The sequence below is a fragment of the Ochotona curzoniae genome, unplaced genomic scaffold (assembly GCF_017591425.1).
Source record: "Ochotona curzoniae isolate NIBS_2020 unplaced genomic scaffold, NIBS_Ocur_1.0 contig_908, whole genome shotgun sequence".
Classification (NCBI taxonomy): domain Eukaryota; kingdom Metazoa; phylum Chordata; class Mammalia; order Lagomorpha; family Ochotonidae; genus Ochotona; species Ochotona curzoniae.
Window position 1 is genome coordinate 21,147,180 of NW_024466607.1, and position 22,338 is coordinate 21,169,517.

The following is a 22,338-nucleotide window of genomic DNA, read 5'->3' on the forward strand; positions in this document are numbered from 1 at the left end:
AAGAGAGAGAGACCTTCCATCTACTGGCACCCTGCTCAAATGGCTGCCATGACCAGAACTGAGCCAATCTGAAGCCAGGAGCCTGCAGCTTCTTTCAGGTCTGCCAAACACTTGGGCCATCCTTTGCTGGTTTTCCAGACCATGAACATGGAGCTGGATCAGAAATGGAGCAGGTGGGACATGGAATGGCACTCTTATGGGATGCTGTTGCTGCAGGCTGGGGCTTAGCTTGCCATGCCACCATGCTGGCCCCTTCATTGATTTCTAAAAACTGGGCCTAAAAATATGCTGCTTACAAGAGACTCACTCAGACCCAAGGATACATATAGAGAAAATGAAAGGCATTATACATTAACACAAGGGGTAATTCTCCATAAAGATCAATAATAAACATTTGTGTACCAACTTCAGAGTTAACAAAATGAATCAAACTTTACTGAATTAAGTGGAGAAGTCGATGGCAAAACTTGAGTAAGAGAGTTTAACACTCGTGTTTCAAGAGAGGCTAGAATGATTGTGGAAAACCAATCAGGAACAATGTAGATCAATTAGCCCCGAGATTGACACAGAACACTGGATTCAACAGCAGCAGAATAAACTGGAGCTGAAGCATTCTCCAGACATGCTTGGTCACAGAGCAAGTCCTGAGCGATTTTAAAAGACTCAGATTGTATGAACTGAGAAGCAAAACTGGAAAATACACAAACACATGGAAAATAAATAATACGTTCTTAAACAACCAGTGGGTCAAAGAAGACATGAGAAGGGAACTTTAAAAATATCAAATAATAACAGAAGTACTACCAAAACCTATGCAACACAGCAAAAACCGATGCCAACAGGAAACTTTATAGCTGCAATAATTTTAAATAAAAAAGAATAAAAATGTCAAACAATCCAACTTCACAACACTAGGCGCTAGAATGACTATAGTTAAAAGTAATAGACTGGAAAATCAATTAAAAATCAATCAAACTAAGCTTTCAAATTATTTATTTATTGTTATTGGAAAGTCAGATATAGAGAGGAAGACAGAGAGGAAGATCTTCTGCCTGATGATTCACTCCCCAAGGGTTCACAACAACCAGAGCTGCGCTGATCCAAAGCCAGGAGCCCAGAGCCTTTCCCAGGTCTCCCGTGCAGGTGCAGGGTCCAAAGGCATTGGACCATCCTGGACTGCTTTCCCAGGCCACAAGCAGGGAGCTGGATGGGAAGCGGGGCTGCCAGGACACAAACTGGCACCTATATAGGACCCTTGCGCATGCAAAGCAAGGATTTTTAGCTGCAAGGCTATTGCACTGGGCCCAATGAAACTAAGTTTTTAAAATACATAAAAAACAATGACAAAACCAGCTAGGTTAATAGGGAGACACACAGAGAGAAAGAAGCTTCAAACAAAAGCAGAAACTAATAAGAAAACATAATAACTAATGCCAGAGATTTTTTTTTTTAAAAAAAAGGATTATAAGAGAATGCTATGAATAATTGTATACCAACAAACTGGATAACCTAGAAGAAATGCGTAAGTACTTAAAAAACTGCGTAAGTACTTAAGATACAGAAAGATTAAGTAATATGCCCAGAAAACACAGCCAAGAATTTGGGTAAGTCAAGAATTAGAACTGAACTGGATGGGGCCAGCAGGTCAGCACTGTGGAGTAGTATGCTAAGCCTCTGGCTGCAGTGCCAACATCCCATATAGGTAGGTGCTGGTTTGTGTCCTGGCTGCTCCACTTCTGATCTAGCTCCCTTCTTAAGGCCTGGCAAAGCAACAGAGGATGGCTTAAGTCCTTGGGCCCCCGATACCCACGTGGGAGACCTGGAAGAAACTCCTGGTTTCTGGCTTTGGATAAGCCCTGCTCTGGCTGTTGCAGCCATTTGGGGAGTGAACCAGCAGATGGAAGATTTCTGTCTCTTTCCCTCTGTAACCCTTTCAAATAAAAACAAATCTTATGAACAACAACAACAAAAAAAGCGTTCCCTTAAAACAAAAACAAAACTGAACTGGATGACTTTCAAGTTCGTGTTCTTGCTACGTGAAATGGCACATGAAGTACGCTGCTTTCCAAACCACTCACTAGTCATGCGTCAACATTTCTCCTGTGAAGTACCATCACAAAGATTATACATGCAATGGTTTCATTTCTGTTTGCAAAGATCTCTCTGATAATCAACTTGGATTCTACCATTTCCAGGTGTAAGTAGCCACGTGAAGCCCATTCCTCTGGGTTATTTTTAGGACGTGACAGATCGAGTGTGTAGGAGCCAGTAAAAGTGAAACAAGCCCAGGAATTCTCCCTTCCTGGTTTCACTTCGGATCATCTGTATTGGGGGATTGCAAACCACAAGGCACGTACCCTCCCCCATTATGCCGGTTTCAGGGACAACCAAACAGCTCTGAAGAATCTGTTAAGATTGCTATGAAGGCCACACCAACGGCACACTCCTCTGAATCACCATCCTTAGCAGGTTCACACCCATCAGCCTGCTGAAGAGCGGAGATTTACCGCAAGCCCATCCCTGAGCTAGAACCAAGACACACCGGGCAGCAGCACCACCGCCGACGGCGGGGCAGCTGAGAGTGGAGTTAGTCCTCTCATCAGCTATATCACTCTTGCCCTCGCACGCTTGCTGTACCTATCCAAGGAGAGAAGGCCAGCAGGGCACTGCGCGGCTCCTGCAGCTGGCCCTCTGTCGATAGCACCATCAGCAGCACCCGGACCTACAGCGCACGGCGACACAGAACGTACTGGCACAGCATTAGACACCACACTTCTCCCATGCCTTACCTTGATGTCATCTCGCCACTCGTTCATACCGTAGCTCTTCGAGATCTCTGGTTGGAAAATCTGCATTTTTGCCATGGACGTGGCCAGACGAGTTAAGGACTGCCGGCCACTTCCTCCAAGACCAACGAGCAAAGCGTTTCCACCCGACTGCTTGAGGATCCGGCAGATTCTTGACAAATGCTCCAAAACGTACCTGCCACCAAATAACGGACTTGTAACATCACAAGATGGATGTCACTGTGGGCGACTATCATTGATTTTTCTAGGAGGAGGATGTGACTGCTGCCCCATGTTATCTCACTGTTGGAGAGCTCGTCATCAGACAGTTGTGATTTTCTTTCAAAAGCAACTACAATGGAATCATTTGATGCAGAGAAAAACTACAAGTTCGGATTCAAGGAAATTAATATAGAGCATGAACAAAAATAAAATTATAGCTGCTTATACTGGCACTTAGTATATGTATATACTAGCATATATAATGTGCATATTATACATATACTATACAATCGATTATATAGTATTATGATATAATGCTATAATATTATAATGCCTGTTATTTTATTAGTATATATACTAATATTCATATTATATATAGATTACTATTTCTATGATATCATCTCTTCAATCTTTAAATAGAATTTCTGTGTAAGACATAGAAAATTGTTCATCCATAATACACCAAATTTATTAGCCTCACAAGCAATTAAATTAGCCCAATTAAATTTAAATCCACAATGTGATGCCATCCCATTTTGCTTAGACTGGAAAAACTTAGAAAGTTTGGCAGTTCCAGCAGTTGACAAATGTTAAGCATAATAGAAGTTCTCAATATTACTAGAAGGCATCTTGGCAACACTTAGTCTTTGAAGATGCTCATATGCCAGGGCACAATAAACTCATTTGTAGGAATACAACATAGAGAAACTGTCACACATGCATATCCACGCTCAAAGCCTATTTTTTTCAATAGTGACAACTATTAATAGAGACAACTAAGTTTATCTCAGACAAACTACACTGTGGTTATATTGCAATAGGCTGCAATACAGTAGTAAAAAGTTCATGTTTGTGACTCAACAGTATGGAGCAAGTCAAACCATGCAGACTAACAGCCACCCTCGTAAGTGTGGAGTGGCGTCAGGTACACTGCTGTACATTTCCCAAGCAAGGAGTGAGGCTGAGCACCACTTCAGGCACCTGCTGGCCATCGCAAGGGCATCTTTGGAGAAATGTCTATTCTAGATCCATGCCCATTTTAAAATCAGGGTGCATGTTTTCTTATGAGTTCTTCATAAACCAGAGATGTTAGCTCCTTATCTGGTTTGCAAATAATTTCTTCCATTCCAAGACTACCATTTCATTTTCTCATGTAAATGCTTTTCAGTTCTATGTAGTCCCAATGATTTATTTTTGCTTTTGTAGCCCAATATTTCATTGTGATATCCAAGAAAGCATTGCCAAGGTTACTGTTAAGCAACTCCTACTTTGTTTTAGCAGTTTTATAGCTTCTCGTCTTTCACTTAGGTCTTTTACCCATTTTGAGTTGATACTTGTGAATGGTATAAGAGAACAGGCCAATTTTGTTCTCCCCATTGTGCAAACCTAGCTTTCTCACCACCATTCATTTGAGAGACTATCCTTTCTCCAGTGTCGTTTTTGATGTCACTGTTGAAAATTAGCTGCACACTGTGCTTCTACAACTACATATGTTAATTTATTCTTCTATTTTATTGCATACAAATCTTACAACACTATGCTGTTACATTAAAATTTTTTTTTAAAATAGCAGAAAGGGCCCAGCATTGTGGCATAACAGCATAAGCCTCTGTCGACAACGCCACCATCATATATGGACTCAAGTCCTGGCTATTCCACTTCCCACTCAGTTCCCTGCTAAGGGCCTGGGAAAGCAGCTCACTATACCGAGGTGGGAGAACTGGATGAAGCTCCTGGTTCCTGCCTTCAGCCGGGTTCAGCTTTGGCTACTGTGGCCATTTGGGGAGTCAACCAGTAGATGGAAGATCGCTGCTTCTTCCTCTCTGCAACTGTGCTTTTTAAGTAAATGTTTAAAAAATAATAAAAATAGGGGCCAATGTTAGGGCGTAGCAAGTAAAGCCACTGCCTGCCATGCCAGTACTCCATACGGGTGACAGTTCTAGTCCTGGCTGCTCTACATCTAATGTAGCTCATTGATAATGGCCTGAGAAAAGCAGTGGAAGATGACCCAGCTTCTTGGCCCCTTTCCAATCACACAGGAGGCTCAGGAGCAGCTCCAGTCTTCTGGCCTCGAATGGGCTCAGTCCTTGCTGTTTGGGCCATTTGGGAAGTAAGCCAAGAAATAGAAGATCTCCATTTCCCTGTCTCTGAAATTTTGATTTTCAAATAAACAAATTTTTACCAAAAAAAAACAAATAAAACATGACAAATAAGACTATATACATTATGTGCAGTTCAAGTCCAAAGAAACATTTTTCTATTTTTAAGATTTTATTTTTAAAATCAGAGTTACAGATAAGAGAGATGGAGAGACAGAGATATATCCATTGTTTCACTTCCCAAATGGCCACAATGGTCAGAGCTGAGCCTATCCGAAACCAGGCGCTTCTTCTGGGTCTCCCATGTGGGTGCAGCGACCCAAAGCTTTCCTAGGCCATTGGCAGGAAGCTAGATTGGAAATGGAGCAGCTAGGATACAAACTGGTGCCCACATGGGATGCTGGTGCCCCTAGACAGAGGCTTATTCTACTACACCATGGCGCCAGCACATTGGAATTTCTTCTGACTACTCTAGTGGATGGGGTGAGGGAAGGTTGGTTACAACAGGAGACCCCAAATAAATGACCACACTTTATGCATTAACCTGGATGATGGCTACAAGGTTATCCAGCAGATTTTTCTTTACACATTTTTTTCTAAGCTTTCAATACTTCACGATAAAAGTTGACAAATAGCAATTTTCAGCATCAACGTCAGGTTTGTTAATTACCTGAAAATGACAAGATTCATTCTTGTCTTGTGAGTTTGATTGTACTCATCTAAGCACTGGTCTACAACCTCATTAAATTGCTGAATACTTGGAATTTCAATATAAACTCTATTATCTCCTTCAAGATCAGGGTTCATGTAATCACCAAACATGAGATTTCTTAAGTCCGCTTCGGTGATCTACAGACAGGAAAACAACAAATTACAACACTTATAAATTCTTTTCTAAAATAACGAAGAAAATGCATGTACTGGTCATCCATGTTATGCAATGATGACCAGAGATTCTTTTAAACATTACAAAGTGAATACCTTCAATTATGTCCTTATGAATCATGATTTTTAAAAAGATTTTTCCCTTTTTATAAGTTCCTTGTTGGAGTCATTATGTATGAATCCAACTTACTGGACATTAAGGAGCCCCAGGATATTATCATGTCATGAACTCCATAATACTGCGTACTCCCCATCATAGCAGCTTTTATTCTTCAAATAACTGGAATAACATACTTTCCCCTGAACACACATCTCAAATACCTATTTACAGAGAAAACCTCAAAGGATGCATTCATCAAAAATCAACCATATTTTTAAATACGATAGAATGGTTACTTGATAGTAACCATTCACATTACTGTTACGTTCTAACTTCTTGTGTTTCTAATGACTGACTATACTCACCGGAGCGTTATCTGCCCTCAGTCGGGCAAAGACCATATCAAATGATTCCTTAAAATGCTCCTTGATGACACGCTTGGTTAACTTGAAGAGCCAACTGCGGTCATCGTCATTGACCAGGCGGTCGTAGAAGACCCGCAGGACCTCATGCACGAACAGGCGGATCATGGTGCGCTTGCTCTCCACTGCGTCTCTCTCGACCAGCAAGCAGCCCTGGATGACGCGCGAGAAATCACGCAAGTTGAAAGTATAGTGAGATTTTGCAGGAGTGGGCAGAAGATTCTCCATGGATCGCTTGTATACCTGAGCACGAAGAAACAACAAAGCCAAAGCCAATCACCAGCCGAGGCGTGCCGCCGTGGAAGACATTTTACTTGTCCTATCAGATCCTGTCACCTTTTATCCATCCTGTCAGATTCGAGCACTGGACAGTACTCAGCCTCACATTCCACGGGAGTATTCACGCTTCCTGACAGTACTCAAGCAGACACTATGGAGTTGAGGGAACCTCATATTATCTGATTACATTCAAACCCAGGAAAAGACCATGCCAGAAAGTAAAATGTGGGAGCTCACTCTAAAGCTTTCCCAATGAAAAAGAGGAGGAAAGAATTTCCTTTTGACTACTCTTGTCTCAAAGTCAGTCTGCTGTAGATCTCCTTTCTTTTAATCGTTTCCCTTCCTTCACCTTATTAGTTACAATACAGAAATAAACGTTATTTTTACTATATGGAGAACTCACCAAAGCTTAAACCAAAGAAATTGAATTCAGTCTTCTATCAAATAGTCCACAAAATAGAAAAACAAATCCTGTGTGCTTTCTGAGTCTCATTCCCCAACCCAACATCCACACACAGTAGGTCTTAAAACTTCAAAGATTGGGGAAAGAATTCTTTCTGTAATTCTTTCTAGCTGATCAACTCCCCTGCCTTCCCAGGAGGTACCTAAAATGCAAACATCCAGTTTGATGACGGAAGCACCTTTATGTATCAGAATCAACGTACTACTTCTTTGCTTAAGGTTTTGTTCACAGCACCACTATAGTGCTGAAACCAGTGGAGAGCAACTGTGGGGAGAGCTTCCTGTTGTCTTAAATTGAATCCTATTGTATCAGGCTTCCAGAAAGCTTGGATTGGTGAGATGGTCTCTGACTTACCTGCAAACACATTCTTATTCCTTTTACCATCAGAGATGGGGCTGCTCTGGCCTCGGAGCCGGAGATGACACACGCTGAGGATGCCGAAGCTCTTTCGGGCCCCAACAGCTGTCTTGTTTTACTGTTCCTACTCTTGTATTTCCTCATTATTTTACCACTGCTACTTCTAAACTTATGCAGTGTGGCTAAAAGTAATGTGTTCATAAGCTACTTGAACTTTTTTCTCCCTTTTTAAAGATAAACATGACATCAATGTCCAATTTCAGCTTTCGGCTCCAGCTCCATGCTAACAGAGCCCAGGAGGCAGCAGTGGTGGTTCAGATAATGGGTTCCTGCAATTTGTGTGGGAAACTTGGGCCAAGTTAGCAGTTTCTAGAATTCCATGGCCCAGTCTTGGCCATGTGGCAGGCATTTGGGGTTAAGAACCAGAAAATAGAACTGGTTTTACCTTCACCCACCAATAAAGATATTTTTGTGATTTAATCAAGCCTATGAATGACCACATGATTTGTGAAAGGTCATATTCATATAGGGAGAAGCATCCGTCACATAGATACCTAACTCCAGAGACTGAGGTTCTCCTCCAGTCTTCTGATCTCCTTCTCTGCTAATGAAGACCCAAGTAGCTTCAGAAACAGTTTTTTTCTTTTCTTTTTTTTCAGGAACAAAAAGCCAAAGTGAGGACCAAATGGGAGACATGTGTGACCCTAGACCATTGCCTGTGACAGCACTCGCTCACCTCCATAGTCCCGCTGACTATCTGGTTTCCAACGATGAAGTACTCTGGTGTAAAATCGTGAGTCCTGAGGTAGAACGCAATGATCGTGGAGAAGATCCGGACCATGGTTTCATCGCTGAAAGCGTTGATGGTGCAGATGTTGAAATGTCGAACAAAACGGGGAGTGACGGGATTGCGTCCACCACCTGGCGGGCCCATGGCGGCAATCAGCTCTATGTCAACCAGTGTGATTTTACTCGTGTCCTTCAGGTCGTACCTGCAAAGCACATTCAGAAGTGTTCACCGGAATGTGCAGACAATGGAAGGAACTGCAGCACAGGTGACCCCAGGGACTGAATCTGATTTCAGCTTTTCTAAAAGGAACAGTTTCAGATAAGTGTTCTGAACGGCAGAGGATTTTCTGAAGACGAGCATCCTCTCTCTCCTTGGCGTGGCTAACGCTGTTGCTCAGCTCCTGTGTCTCTCACGTCTCTCTGCACTTGCCTGTCTTCCTCCACTCTTCCTCCCACTGGATTCTGCATGTGTCCTTTTACTTCCGAAACCCCAAAAGCACAGATCAGTGTGTCTACAGTTACTTGGGGCTGGTAGTAAGTACACTGCATGCGTGGCCCTTCTTAGCTAGAGCAACTCTGATTTGTGCCTTTTGTCCTGGAGTCACTATAACAGTGTCCCCCAACCTCCCCACCCCTCTACTTCCAGCACTGTCCCAGTTTGAACCATGAATAACATAGCCCTTGTAGCTACAGCAGGGCTCTGATTCTCTCCTCTCAAACCTTGTCTCCACAGCATATCTGCAAAGTCTACACAGTATCTGGATACTCTGTCATATGGAAAGAGAGCCATGAGGGAATAATAATGCTTCAAAAATGTAACCTTAATGTTACAGTTTGCTTAGAAGGTCACAGGTAAAATGGTGGCTATTTTCAATAGACGGTTACCTCCTTTAATATTAAAAGTCTTGAACAAAATAAGGAGGTTGAGGGAGAAATATATATAGGTCAATCCTTACACTACAAGCACACTAGGAAGAATGAAAATATGATTTGGTGTTTGACAATAATCCTGATAACAACCAAGGCAATCTGGCTGAGGAAACTGGCAAAATCTACACAAAGTCCAAGTAATATTAGAAGCCAATAAAATGTATGAAATAGACCAATATGCACTGTTAGAAGTGGATTTTCAGAATAAAATATTTAAGTGGAAACAATTCAAAACTATTACATACAACGTAAGCTGAGTAGATTAAACCTCTGTCTGCAGCATTGGTATCCCATATGGATACCAGCTGCAGTCCTGGCTGTTCTACTTTTAATTCTGTTCCCTGCTAACGTGTCTGGGAAAGCAGCAGAGGGTGATCCAAGTGTGTGGGCCATTACACCTGTGCAGGAGACGCTAAAGCAGTTCCTAACTTCCGGATTTGAGACAGCCCAGCAGCTCTGGCTATTGTGGCCATTTGGGGAGTGAAATAGAGGATGGAAGATCTGTCTATCTCTCCTTCTCTCTCTTTATAACTTTGCCTTTCAAACAAAAAATAAAGAACAAACCTTTTTAAAACTTACATAGAAGAAAGCATTAAGGACTTGGGGACACACAGCTAACCTGCCAGGGGTTTCTTGGAGGATTCCATGGACCTTTAAGTACTGCTGAAAATGTATGTCTAGAACATCAGTGAGCAGCAGGCCAGCATTATGGCACAGTGGGTCAAGCTGCTGCCTGTAATGCCAGCAGCCCTCACTGGGGTGCTGGTTTCAAGTTCTGGTAACTGTGCTTCCAGTTCAGTTTGTTGCTAATATGCCTAAGAAGGCAACAGAAGATGGTTCAACTACCTGGGCCCCTGAACGTACAAGACAGACACCAGATGGACTTCCTGGCTCCTGTCATAGGCCTGGCCCAGGCCCAGCTGAAGTGGCCATTTGGGGAGAGAACCAGTGGGTGGATGATCTCTTTTTCTCTCACTATTTCTCCTTTTTTTGGGTGTATCTTTGTAACTGTCTCTGACTAAATAAATGCCTCTTTGAAATATTGGAGCCAGTGTTGGATATAGTGGGTCACACTGCCATCATTAATGTAGCATCCCATATGGGTGCCATTCAAGTCCCAGCTGCTCCACTTCCAATCAGTTCCCTGCTAATGCACATGGGAAACAGTGGAAGATGGCCTGGATGCTTGCGCCTCTGCCATCCACACAGGAGATCCACATAAAGCTCCTGACTTTGGTCCAGCCCAGTGCTGGCCCCATTCTGGCCATGTGCGAAGCAAACCAGCAGGTAGACGGAAGCTCTCTGTTTCTCTCTTTCCACTTACTCTCTCTAGCTTTTTTTTGTTGTTTAATAAATGAGCAAAAAATATCAAGTAGCTTCAAAATTAGTCTATCCTTGCCCTCAGATAAAAAAAAAAATCATGGCCTTATTGGGGAAACTACATTCAAGAGGAGGAAATGAACAATCATTAACCCTAACCAAAATATATAATTAAAAAAATATTGGAGGCAATATTATCACAAAGTTGATGTGGAAGAATGGAAGGGTTTTCTAAAAAATCGCAAGTCATCACAAAGAACTGGGATCCCAAACAGTCAAAGAAAACATCGCGAACTCAATATTGTAGAAACTGCTAATTATGGTCGCCTGGGTTGGAGAACATCCACACAGTGTCAGCCCTGGGGGAATGGTATGCAGGACGATGTAACAGGTAAATTACTTTCAGTAACTGAAGATAATAGATGGAAAGCAAACAATGTACTGCATTAAGTAACACCATTCTCATCCCAGTTGCCTAATACATTCAGAGGAACAAATGTCATACACAGTTATGGATGGAACTGCTGTTTCCAGACCCTGCCTGCACCGACCACCCTGGAAGTCACCACTCCATCCCGCCGACACAGGGGAGTTAAACGGCCAAATCACTGCCCTGGGTATTAGAGCCAGCTTGTCAACATGGACCACGGCTTAGCCAACAGACACTCGCTGGCAGAGACCACAATAGGGACCAGTAGCAGGATGGAAAACCCCACTTGTGGTAGGTAACTACTGGGAACTCCAGGCAAACAAATCTGAGAGCTAAAATCTCCAGGGAGTCCCGATCATCTGCTAAAATTTTGCTATACTGACCTCCAGGAGCTGGACAAAGTTCTCAGTAAATTCCAGGGGAAACTCCCCTGACGAGGAGGAACTATTTAAATATGCCAACACAGCAGGTTCTCAGCCAAGCCTACCCTCGGGAGAAAGGAGCTGGCTGCAGCTCCCCAGGCTGGTGTAGTCTCAAAATCCAACTGACCTGAAGGGAGGGTGAAGCTCAGCCTCAGCCGCCTAGCTTTCCATGTGGCACAAAGGAAATACCTACCACCTTCACATCGCCTAAAGCATCCTGTCCCATCTACCAGGGGGAGAAACAAACAAACAAGCAAACAGAGAAACTCCTGTGAAGTTGACAGTGTGAGCTCGCAAAAGAGTGACCACAACAGGACTATAGAATGCCTTCCTTGTCCAACTACCTACATTACTACAAGTCTATTTCCAGGAGTTCCTCTTATGTGGCACATCACATCAGACTAGCAAGTAAAAAAATCGCAAGGCATACCAAAAAGCAAGGAACGCAGTTTGAAGAGACACAGCAGACATCAGAATCAGACATGACAGGGATGGTGGGACTATCAGAGTGGGAATTTGAAGCCACTGATGAAAAAGATAAGGACTCTAGCGACCAAGTAGATAGCCATGTAAGAACAGAGACCAGTGTCAAGCAGAGAGACATAAACCCTAAGAACAAACCAGAGATGCTAGAAGAGACAGATGCTGTAACATTAATGAAGAATGCTTATGGGCTTACAAAGAAAGGCTGGACCTGGCTAAGGAAAGCAGCCGTGAGCCAGAAGATGCGTTAAAAGAAACTTGAAGAACTAAACAGATTGATGAAACTTGGACAGGCTGTCTGAGGACCAGGGGACATGTTATATTATACTGCAAAAGGCATAAAAGTTTCCTGAGTTTATAGAGGATTGTGAGTGCCAGGAGCTGAGAAAGGAACAGAAGAAATACTTGAAATAATAGTGACTGAGAATTTTCCCCAAGTACGTGTCAGATACATCTGCAGGAGAGCCATCCTGTGCAGGAAGCTCAGACAAACAGGAACAAACGACAACAAACCCCAGGGGATTCCATCTCCAGATGCTGTGCGCTGAGATGATCAGAAAAGATTCTTAACATATAACATCACACCATCAAGACAAAGAGATCCACAAACTGGAACAAATGAACACCAAAGTATAAAATGACTTCAGTATAACTTCTTAGTGTTCTTAGAACACTAGTGAAGGGACAGGGGTTTGACGCAATAGCCACACCCTTGTTTGGCATGCCGACCTCCCATGGCAGAGCATGTAGGTTTAAGTTCCAACAGACCCACCCTCCAACCCAGCTTCCTTCTAGTGTCTGGGAGGCAGCAGGTGGTGGCTCAAGCATGGCTCAAGCACTTGGGTCTCCTTTAGCACATGGGAGACTCCTGGCCCCTGGCTTCATTCTGACTCCAGCTGTTACAGACATTTGGGGGTGAACTAGCAAATGGAAAAGCTCTGTCCTGTTCTCTTCCAAATTAAATGAAAATAACATATTTAAAAATCAGACAAACTAGATCTTTACCAATTTCCACAGTCAAAAAACTGTCGTAGTAACTCAATAGGAGGTTGAGCTCCATATTTCTCCAACGCAGGCATATTCATATCATCTATAAAAATGATGCACTTCTTCCCCATAGGTGGTCCAAAAACTCCTTTGCGTCTTTTATCCAATCGAGCCATGATAATGTTCTAAAATTTTCACAAGAGTGGGTTATATGCCGATTATTGAGAAATTTATCATCATTGCTTATGTTAAATGATTTTCAACAAGAATGTGTGTATTGCTAGAATTCATGGGGTTTCTATTAGTAACAGTTGCCACTTATTTATCAATGATTAACATAAAATTTGTATTTGACATAGAAAGGAAATAATGCTAAATAGCATTATTTACCCCTATTTTGGGAGATCAAAGAACGATCAGAATTGTTATATATACATGTACTTCTAATGCATACACATGTATTTTTAATGCACACATGTATATTCCTATTATTTTCCTATTTACCCCTATTTTGGGAGATCAAAGAACGATCAGAATTGTTATATATACATGTACTTCTAATGCATACACATGTATTTTTAATGCACACATGTATATTCCTATTATTTTCCTCAGCAGCTACCCCAAAGCATCTATTAATACTTACCTGAACAGTCTTTACCAACTAGGTATAGGTAACACAGATATGGACAGTCTGTGGTCTGTTATTTTTTAAAAACACATTTGTTTCATTTGAAAGAGTTGCAGAGAGAAAGGGAAGGACAAATATCTCCCACCCACTGGTTCAGTCTCCAAGTAGTGGCAATGGCCAGAGCTGGGCTAGTCCAAAGCTAGGAGCTTCCTCCAGGTCCCCACACGGGTACAGGAGCCCAGGGACCTGCTCCCCACTCCCCACTCCCCACTGCTTTCGTGGGTCATGGGCAGGGAGCTGCATCCGAAGTGGAGCAGCTGGGGATTCAAACCCACACCCATATGAATGCCAGTGCTGCGAGTGGAAGGTTAGCATACTATGTCTCTGTGCCAGCCCCTACTGACAATATTTTTTTAAAAAATATTTTAAAAACTCATCTGTCCTTTGCGAACAAATGAGCAGTGAAGTTACCATTATCATTAAAATAAAGCTCCACACCAAAATAGCTCTAAATTTGTACCAATCTGGAGCTAAGGGAATTGTATAGGCTTAAAATGACAGACAGGAGGGGGTCGGAACAGACATAAATCTAGGAACAGAGGCTAAAGGGGCAATTAGGAGAGTTTGACCAAGTGCATTGATCTCGCATTGTGGGTGGGAAGGGCAGGACGTACCACACACTAACAGTCCAGGGAGCAGCAAGTGCCCCGGAAGGAGGGGGGCGTCTAAAAAGAACAATACAAGGACCTCAGCATCCCTGCCCCCAATCCAACCTTGCTGGCAAGTGGGTGTGTGTTTCCTTTCAATAACCCAATCTTCTCTTAAGGGTTTTCGTTCAAAGATGACTTACAAAGTAGCTTGTAACTCCCCACTTTTAGGGCTTCAATTCACAGATGTCCAGTTGCCACACACACATGCACACAGAGTTCAAAACTAGAGATGCTTGTTTCTGGTTTTGAACTAACCTGAACCTGATTGGCGCTGGTCCGTGCAGAGAAATTAATGTAAAAAGGAAAGTACCGGTCCTTCTCCAAGTGGTTCATCAGCTTATCCTTCACGTACACGGATTTTCCTGTACCCGTCGGGCCCACAAAGAGCATTGGCCTTTATGGAAGCAAAATGAACACAGCATTCAGAATGGCAAAATGTCACACGAAGCTGGAGCTAGCTGAACACTTCAACAACAATCTTCAACTAGTAACTCATTTTTACCTGTAATTGTTGTTCATGAAAGATTGGCAAAAGGAAAACTGGTGTGTATTTTTGCCTGTTGTTGCAGGGACTTATAGATCAATGTTGCTCAATTAAAAATACCATTCATAAAACAAGTAATAGTATACGTAACTTTTGAAAACACAACATTTTGGGGGCCAGTTTGATGTCTCAATTGGTTAATTCTCTGCAAGTGCCAATATCCTATGTGGGCACTGGTTCATGTCCCAGTTGTTCCACTGCCCATTCAACTTCCTGTACGTGGCCTGGGAGGGCAGTGGAGGATGGCTTAAGACCATGGGACCCTGCTCTTGCATGGGAAACCCAGAGGAGGTTCCCCTGGCTTTGGATTGGCTCAGTTCTAGCCATCACATCCATTCAGGGAGTGAACCACAAAGGAAGATTTTTCTCTGTTCTCCATGTAAATCTGCCTTTCCAATGAAAATAAGTCTTTTTTTTTTTTAAACTAAGTTTTCTCCTCATAGAAGTGATTATTGGGCCCAGCACAATAGCCTAGTGGTTAAGTCCTCGCCTTGCAAGTACCAGGAGCCCATATGGGCACCAGTTCATGTCCTGGTTGCTCCACTTCCCACCCAGCTCCCTACTTGTCGCCTGGAAAAGCAGCAGAGTGTGGCCCAAAGTATTGGGACCCTGTACCTGTATTGGAGATTTGGAATAAGCTCCTGGCTCTTGGCTTTGGATCAGCTCAGCTTTGGCCACTTGGGGCCACTGAGAGCGTGAACCAGCAGATGGAAGATCTTTCTGTCTCCCCTTTTCTCTGTAAATCTGCCTTTCCAATAAAAATAAAAATTTTTTTTTTTTAAAAACCAAAGTGATGTGTTTGTGCTTTCTAGTGTGGGATTCAGCCATGGGCTGGCAACGAGATAGAACTCGGTGATGACCAGCAGGTTGGGATAGTTTGGGTTCCGTGGTTGTGTCAAAGCCTAAGACAAGGTTTGCTTCTTGGTCATTTCTGTTTCAAAGGGGCAGAATGACAGTGACTTGTAAAGCTGACAGTTACATGTGCCTGTGACTGGTAATAATGCGCCAGTCTCATTACCATCTGAAAATGTTCGCCTAGAAGCAAACTCTGATTCTTTTTTTCCATTATACATACACACATATACACCTACATGCATACATGTATATGCCACACACACACACAAACACAAAAGGAAAAACGCTATTTTGTAACGATTCCTGTGAAGCAGAAATTCATCATTAATACTTCTCTCTTTCAATGGCAACACATGATCCATTTTTTGAAGTGTTTTCAAAATATCCAGGAGACATTTTGTCCCTACCACTTGCTTCCCATTGAATGAAAGACACTTTGCCTCATACTGGAAGAAAAATATGTAATCCCCTAAAACACAATGCTTATGAATATTATGCAAATTTGTCTGTTTAGTGTGCCTAGTGTTTTATAACTCTGGCTTTGGAAACATAAAGATTATCAAGCGTGATGACAAGGGCTTTGGAGTAGACAATGAGCACTCTGGATTCCGGTTTCGCCAGTGTCACCAGCGGTCACTTAGGACCTCTAAATCAGTCCCCAGGGCTCAGTCATCTGGAAAATGCCCTCAATACTCACCTCAAATGACTATAATCCTATTAAAGTGACACCATTATTTAAAGTTTATGTTTATAGAAAGTTTCTTACTTTGCATAGGTAACGCTCAAATCCATTAGAAAAGTGTATCTAATTGTGTCCATTGTGGGGACTATGATGTCTTGAATTTTTATACGTTTATCTTCCAAATTAGTGCTTTTAATTAACTCATTCCAATGGAGCCAGCGGCCTCGGCTTTTAAACTACAAGAGAATAGAAGATTTAAAATATTATAATCATCACATATTTGGTTTAAAATAATTATAACTTTTTAGTTATAAAAATAACTTCTATTTAAAAAAATTTTATTTTTATTAGAAAGGCAGCTTTATAGAGAGAGGAGGTAGAGAGAAAGGTCCTCTATTTGCTTGTTCACTCCCCAAATGTCAACAACAGCTAGGACTTGACCAAGCTGAAGCCAGGAGCCTCTTTTAGGTCTCCCAGGTGGTTGCAGGGACCTAGGATTTGGGTCATCTTCCACTGCTTTACTAGGCATATTAGTAGGTACCCAGACTGGAAGTGGAGCAGCTGGGAATTGAACTGGTACACATACGGGATACTGGTACACATACGGGAAGAGGATTAGCCTACTACGCCATGGTGCCAGCCCCATTCCACCGTTATTCAGTGGTGTAATAGTGCATGATCTTCTTGAGATTATCTGTCTCCCTGCTAATGCACCCGAGAAAGCTGAAGATGGACTGAGTCCTCGCCACCTACGGAGAAGAGGCAGGCAGAACTCCAGGCTCCGGCTTCAGCCTGGGCCAGCCCCAGCAGCTGCAGTCACCTGCGGAGGAAACCAGCAATAGAAGGCTTCTCTCTCCTTCTCCTCTTCTGCCCTGTCTCCTTCTGTCTCCATTTCAAAAATGCATAAATCTTTTTTTTTTTAAAGACACTGATAAGTACTATTTCCAAGAACCTTTGGGGACTCTTATGAAGTGGAAAAAAAACACATGTAAAAATGACACTTCGAATATTAGAGCACATTTGTCTATACTGTCCAGAAGTTGTGGGAGAATTAAAGAAAAAAGGACTGAAAAGGTCACCCCAGGAGCCAGAAGGTCCGTGGCAGGGACCCACAGGCGCTCTGGCTGCTGACCCAAGGCGCTGTGTTCTGCATTTCACCCTAGCAAGCACTTCAGATCTTACCTCGTACGTGTAGTCATAGACCAGGCCTTTTTCCTCGAATGGGCATTCCCATTTACCCACGGCGGCTGGCACCAGTATTTCGTCGTCTTTCCCCATTATGGTTGTGCGTATGAAAGTGTCAAAAGCAAGGCGACCATCTGTATCACAACTTCCTCCAAGAGACCAGATCAAAGAGAATATAAAGCAAGCCTATGGGTGAAAGAAATATTTTAAAGATTTATACAAATGATTTTCAAAAAAGTTCTGAAAAAAAAACCTAAAATTTAACATTAGAGCCTATTCAACCTGCTTGCAACAGGTATATGTGTGCACATCCATCCATACACAGATACATATAGAGATACGAATGGAGCACGGCTAAGCCATGTAAGAGATCGTTCCTCTGAGGGGCTGATAATGAGCAAGCTAATCCTCAGCCTACAGTGCCGACATCCCATATGGGTGCGAGTTCGGGCCCTGGCTACCCCACTTCTGATCCAGCTCCCTGCTAAGTGTCCTAGAAAAGGAAGCAAAAGATGGCTCAATTCCTTGGGTCCCTGAATCCACGTGGGTGATTTGCAAGATACTCCTATCTCCCGGCTCCAGAATGACCCAGCTCTGGCTGTTACAGCCCTCTGGGCAGTGATCCAACGGACAGAAGATCTGTGTCTCTTTTTGGGACTTTTCAACTAAAATCAATCAAACCATCCATCCATCCTCTGGAAACATCTATGAAAATTATTAAATGTGTGTATCAACTGGTATAAGAATTTGCCTTTTAGAAATTTATTGTAGCTACATTCTCCCCTGTAAAAATGAAAGACATATAAGAAACTCCCCACAGCACTATTTGTAATAAGCAAGGATCAGAAGCAACACAAAGCTCCTTTCCACAGGGGTTCAGCATAATTAGATTATGCTAGACACATTGAGAAACATACAGTCATTACAGAGAGTGTCACTTGGGGCTGACATTGTGGCGCAGTGGCTTAAGTCATGCCCAGTAACACCAGCATCTCATCTGAGTGCTGGTTTGAGTTCCAGCTGCCCCACTTCTCATCCAGCTTTGTGCTAACATTCCCGACAAAGCAGACGGCCCAAGTAGTTGGACCCCTGTCATCCATATGGAAGACCCAGATGGAAACTCAGGCACCTAGGACTAAACTTGGCTTAATATTAAGTCGTGTCCTCATAAGTAACTGCAGTGGCTCCTTCTGATATATTGAGCTCTCAGTAAAACGCTTCTTAGCACCAGAACGCCAAGGAAGAGCGTCTCCTGCTCATCTGTGTGTGATTACCCCCCAAACAGCTCTGCTTCTTCGATGCCAACATGATTGGTGAGACGCATCTTTACTCTAGAACTATGAACCAGCTTGAGTGTGCAACCTACCATGATCCAGACCCGGATGTGCTTGCTTGATGGCTCATTTTCCACCAGATCACAGAGCAGGGATTCGAAGAGGCGTGTGAGGGACACAACCGCATTGCTGTTGCTTGTGGGTATCAGCTCCTGCAGAGGGCGAACAAGAAGACACAGCTCTAAGAAGTGCTAAGCCTGCCGGGCTGGCAGCCCAGCTGGAGAGTCAAAGAAAAATCCATTTGAAATACATATGATAAACACACTCCAATCAACGATCGAATGTTTTTCAACCTGGCAATAGCATATATGGTTTTCATAGCCTTTAAAGTTAAAAATTTAAATGGTAGGTGTGACAAAGACCTTTCTCAAATATCTGAGTTTGGCACAGGTAATTACAAGATTCTAAATTCTCTGCCAAATGAAAACTTGTTGTGGTAAGAGATTAAACAGTGTTTTAAGGATAGCAGAAATGAGGCCTCTTACAGCCACTCAGTATTAATTTAGTCAAGAAACACTTATGAAAAGCATGCTATCTCTATACCTAATTGACAGATACAATCACCAAAAAGTAGTAATATTAAAATTAAATTAATAACAAAATGTGGTAAAAATCGCCATATGGATAGAAGGAACTTTCCCGAGTACCTGGGCTAAGTCTAACTCAACCCCAAGGAAATGCCAAGGAAGACTTCTTGGAGGAAGTGACACTGAGCTGAATTGGGAGGGAAGTCAGTAGTTAGCAAGGTGGGAAGGTGGCAAGGCTGCTTATGGCAGGATCTGGTATAAAACACAAGGAAATGCGGACGTGAGCACACGTGGCTGAGGGTGTTCTGGAGCATGTGAAAGAGGGATGGGTAAAGAGTAAGATTTGAGGGACTGTTGTGGCACAGTGCACTAAGCTGCTGCTGATGTTGGCATCCTATAACAGTGCACTAGTGTGAGTCCCGGCCGCTCTGCTTCTGGTCCAGCTCCTCACCGTTGTGTCTGGGAAAGCAGCAGAAGACACTTCCCTACAAGAGACCAGGATGGAGTTCCTGCCTGGGTTCAGCCTAGATCCCGGCTGCAGCAGCCATTTGAGGAGCACATCAGTAGATTCAAGATCTCGCTTTCTCTCTCAAATAAGTAGATTTTAAAAAAATTTTTTAAAAGAGCAAGGGTTGAGAAGCAGACGACAGGATCATCCTGAAAGGTGTTACGAGCTGTGTCAGGGACCTCGCTGTAAGCACAGAGGGGGCCAGAGTGACTCCCCAGAGTGGCCAGTGGGCTGACAGGTGGGAAATGATGACGGTCCGAACAGCGGGAGGTGGGCTGTGAGAAGATGGCTGAGAAACGGAAACAGAGAGGAGGGGATGGGCACCAACGCAGACAAGGAGAGGAAGTCAGCTGCTCTTGCGGACTGACTGGATACAGAAGCTACCAGAATGAATCAGGAAAAGACAAACTAATTACCTACAAAGATGGCGCCTTGCTTGTATTACCTACGACTTCTAGTATCACAGCTTCAACACTGGAAACCGTACAAGGACTCCGGGTGTTTTCTCAAGAAAGGCACTGCACAGAATCTTCATCCGTTAGAATTTTTGTTTTTAAGGCAGCATATGTTTTCCACTCCCTGAGATAATAGTTTAGGACGAGTAATCTGCTAAATCTTTTAACTCTTTTGATCCTCACAAAGGAGTGACTTTAACATTTAATAGGCAAAAATATTCAGTGCAATGATATGACAGAAGTCACAGACAGAAGGGACTATATCAATGCATTTATTCCTGTGGAAGTAATACAGGTGTGTGTGTGTGTGTGTGTATGTGTGTGTGTGTGTGTGTGTGTGTGTGTGTGTGTGTGTGTGTGTGTGTGTGTGTGTGTGTTACAGTGACTGAATGGTGATCCTCAGAAGACATGACCATGCCTCATCTAGGAAGTTATGAGTATAACGTATTTGAAGGTTTAATTAAGTTATGGATTTCAATGGGATCCATTCTGGAGGATGTGATAGGTGGTCAGTTCCAAACCCTGGACCCTTCTCAGCACCACACAGAGAAGCGAGCTGCACGGGGCAGAAGACTGTGTGAGGTGGATGAAGGGCCTGGAGCCAAGGACTGTTTAGGGCTGCCGGGACTCGCCAAGAGTCATGAGGGATCCACTTCTGGTGCTTGTGCCATGACTGAACTCCAACCTCAGCCTCCAGAACTCTGGTGGGACATACTTCTGTCCATGGAGGCCACCTACTTTGGGGTGTCTGCAAATTAACACAATATGAGAAACTTTTACATGCAACACGAGGTATACATGTGCCTTTGTAAAGGTAGGGATTTAAAGTAAGTTTCAAGAGTGGAAAATCATTGGGATTTTGATAGCTTTCGAGACCACTGTTTTATACGGATAGTTTAGCTGAAGTACTCCCCAACCTCCAGGTTACTCAGCTGTACGTTGAGCAACATAAAAACCACTCAGTAGGTAAGGTTAGCTCCTCCCCTCACCGCTGTGACTGCACTTCCTCAAGCTAAGTGGAAACTGCGAAAACTTGAATGGGTCAGAACGCGAGTGTTACCTTGCACTGTTTCTTTCGGAACTTCAGAGCAGGTGGTATTAGCCAGTCGAAAAGTTCCCTCAGAAGTGCTTGGTGCTCAGCTTCCCGCAGCGGACCCTTGAGGGAGTTCAGCCAGGAAGACACGAGCGGCTCCCATCCGAGCTGTGAGGGCTCCAGGTAAATCATGCCACAGCGGCTGACGGTGGCTGGCTGGAGGAGAGGGACAGGGAGTCTTTCTCTCAGGTGGCTTTGTGTAGCAACAGCTCCTGGAAATCACCAGCTACTTCTAGACATGACTTTGGAGTCCCTTCCAGATCTGGTTCCTGTCCATCCCGACAGTCACATCTCCACCAGACGGTCCTCATATGGAAAACTACTTTCATTCAACTCAGTTTCCCAGAAAGGTCATGGTTCTGGGTCTTTAGACACCATCATCTCAAAACCTGGAAAGGCCCAAACAGCCACCCTAGAGAAGTCTTCCACCTTCTGCAAAACCCCATCAGGCATCCCCACCTGCCATGGTCCAGCCCCTTCTTGCATGCTCGCCCCTCCCTGCTCTCAGAGGACCCGAGTCGCTGGCATGCTGCGCATCTTTCCTAAGCAAGCACGGTGAAACTAATCACAAAAAGTGAATAAATAAATCGATGAACTTACTGAGGCCTGGGAAAGGTCCATGGTTTCAAAGATGAGGCTCATTTGAGGGGACATCTGAATTATTTCTCCACTCATGAGGCAAAGCTAAAGGCAATTATTTTTTCAGAGAGTTATTTGAAAAATATTTCCAAATTAGATAAAAAATGCATCCTAACAGAAAGCATCTCCTATGAGATAAAGGAATAAGTATTTGACTTGAAACAGAAAACCTTGAATTCTAGGTCTAGCTCCATCAGTCAT

The 22,338-nt window shown here is 43.2% G+C and overlaps 1 protein-coding gene across 1 annotated transcript in view; it reads right to left on the reverse strand.

Moving 5' to 3' along the window:
- DNAH12 (dynein axonemal heavy chain 12) overlaps window positions 1–22,338 on the reverse strand; it is a 125,083-nt gene that overhangs the window by 49,462 nt on the left and 53,283 nt on the right. Inside the window, exons 32-42 of the mRNA XM_040995053.1 lie at window positions 22,099–22,182; window positions 21,466–21,654; window positions 18,948–19,067; window positions 17,579–17,767; window positions 16,481–16,632; window positions 14,571–14,709; window positions 12,993–13,159; window positions 8,350–8,605; window positions 6,458–6,757; window positions 5,778–5,956; window positions 2,790–2,982 (exon numbers count right to left, since the gene is read on the reverse strand). Of these exons, the coding sequence (XP_040850987.1) occupies window positions 2,790–2,982; window positions 5,778–5,956; window positions 6,458–6,757; window positions 8,350–8,605; window positions 12,993–13,159; window positions 14,571–14,709; window positions 16,481–16,632; window positions 17,579–17,767; window positions 18,948–19,067; window positions 21,466–21,654; window positions 22,099–22,182 (1,968 nt within the window). The remainder of the gene's footprint in view (window positions 1–2,789; window positions 2,983–5,777; window positions 5,957–6,457; window positions 6,758–8,349; window positions 8,606–12,992; window positions 13,160–14,570; window positions 14,710–16,480; window positions 16,633–17,578; window positions 17,768–18,947; window positions 19,068–21,465; window positions 21,655–22,098; window positions 22,183–22,338) is intronic.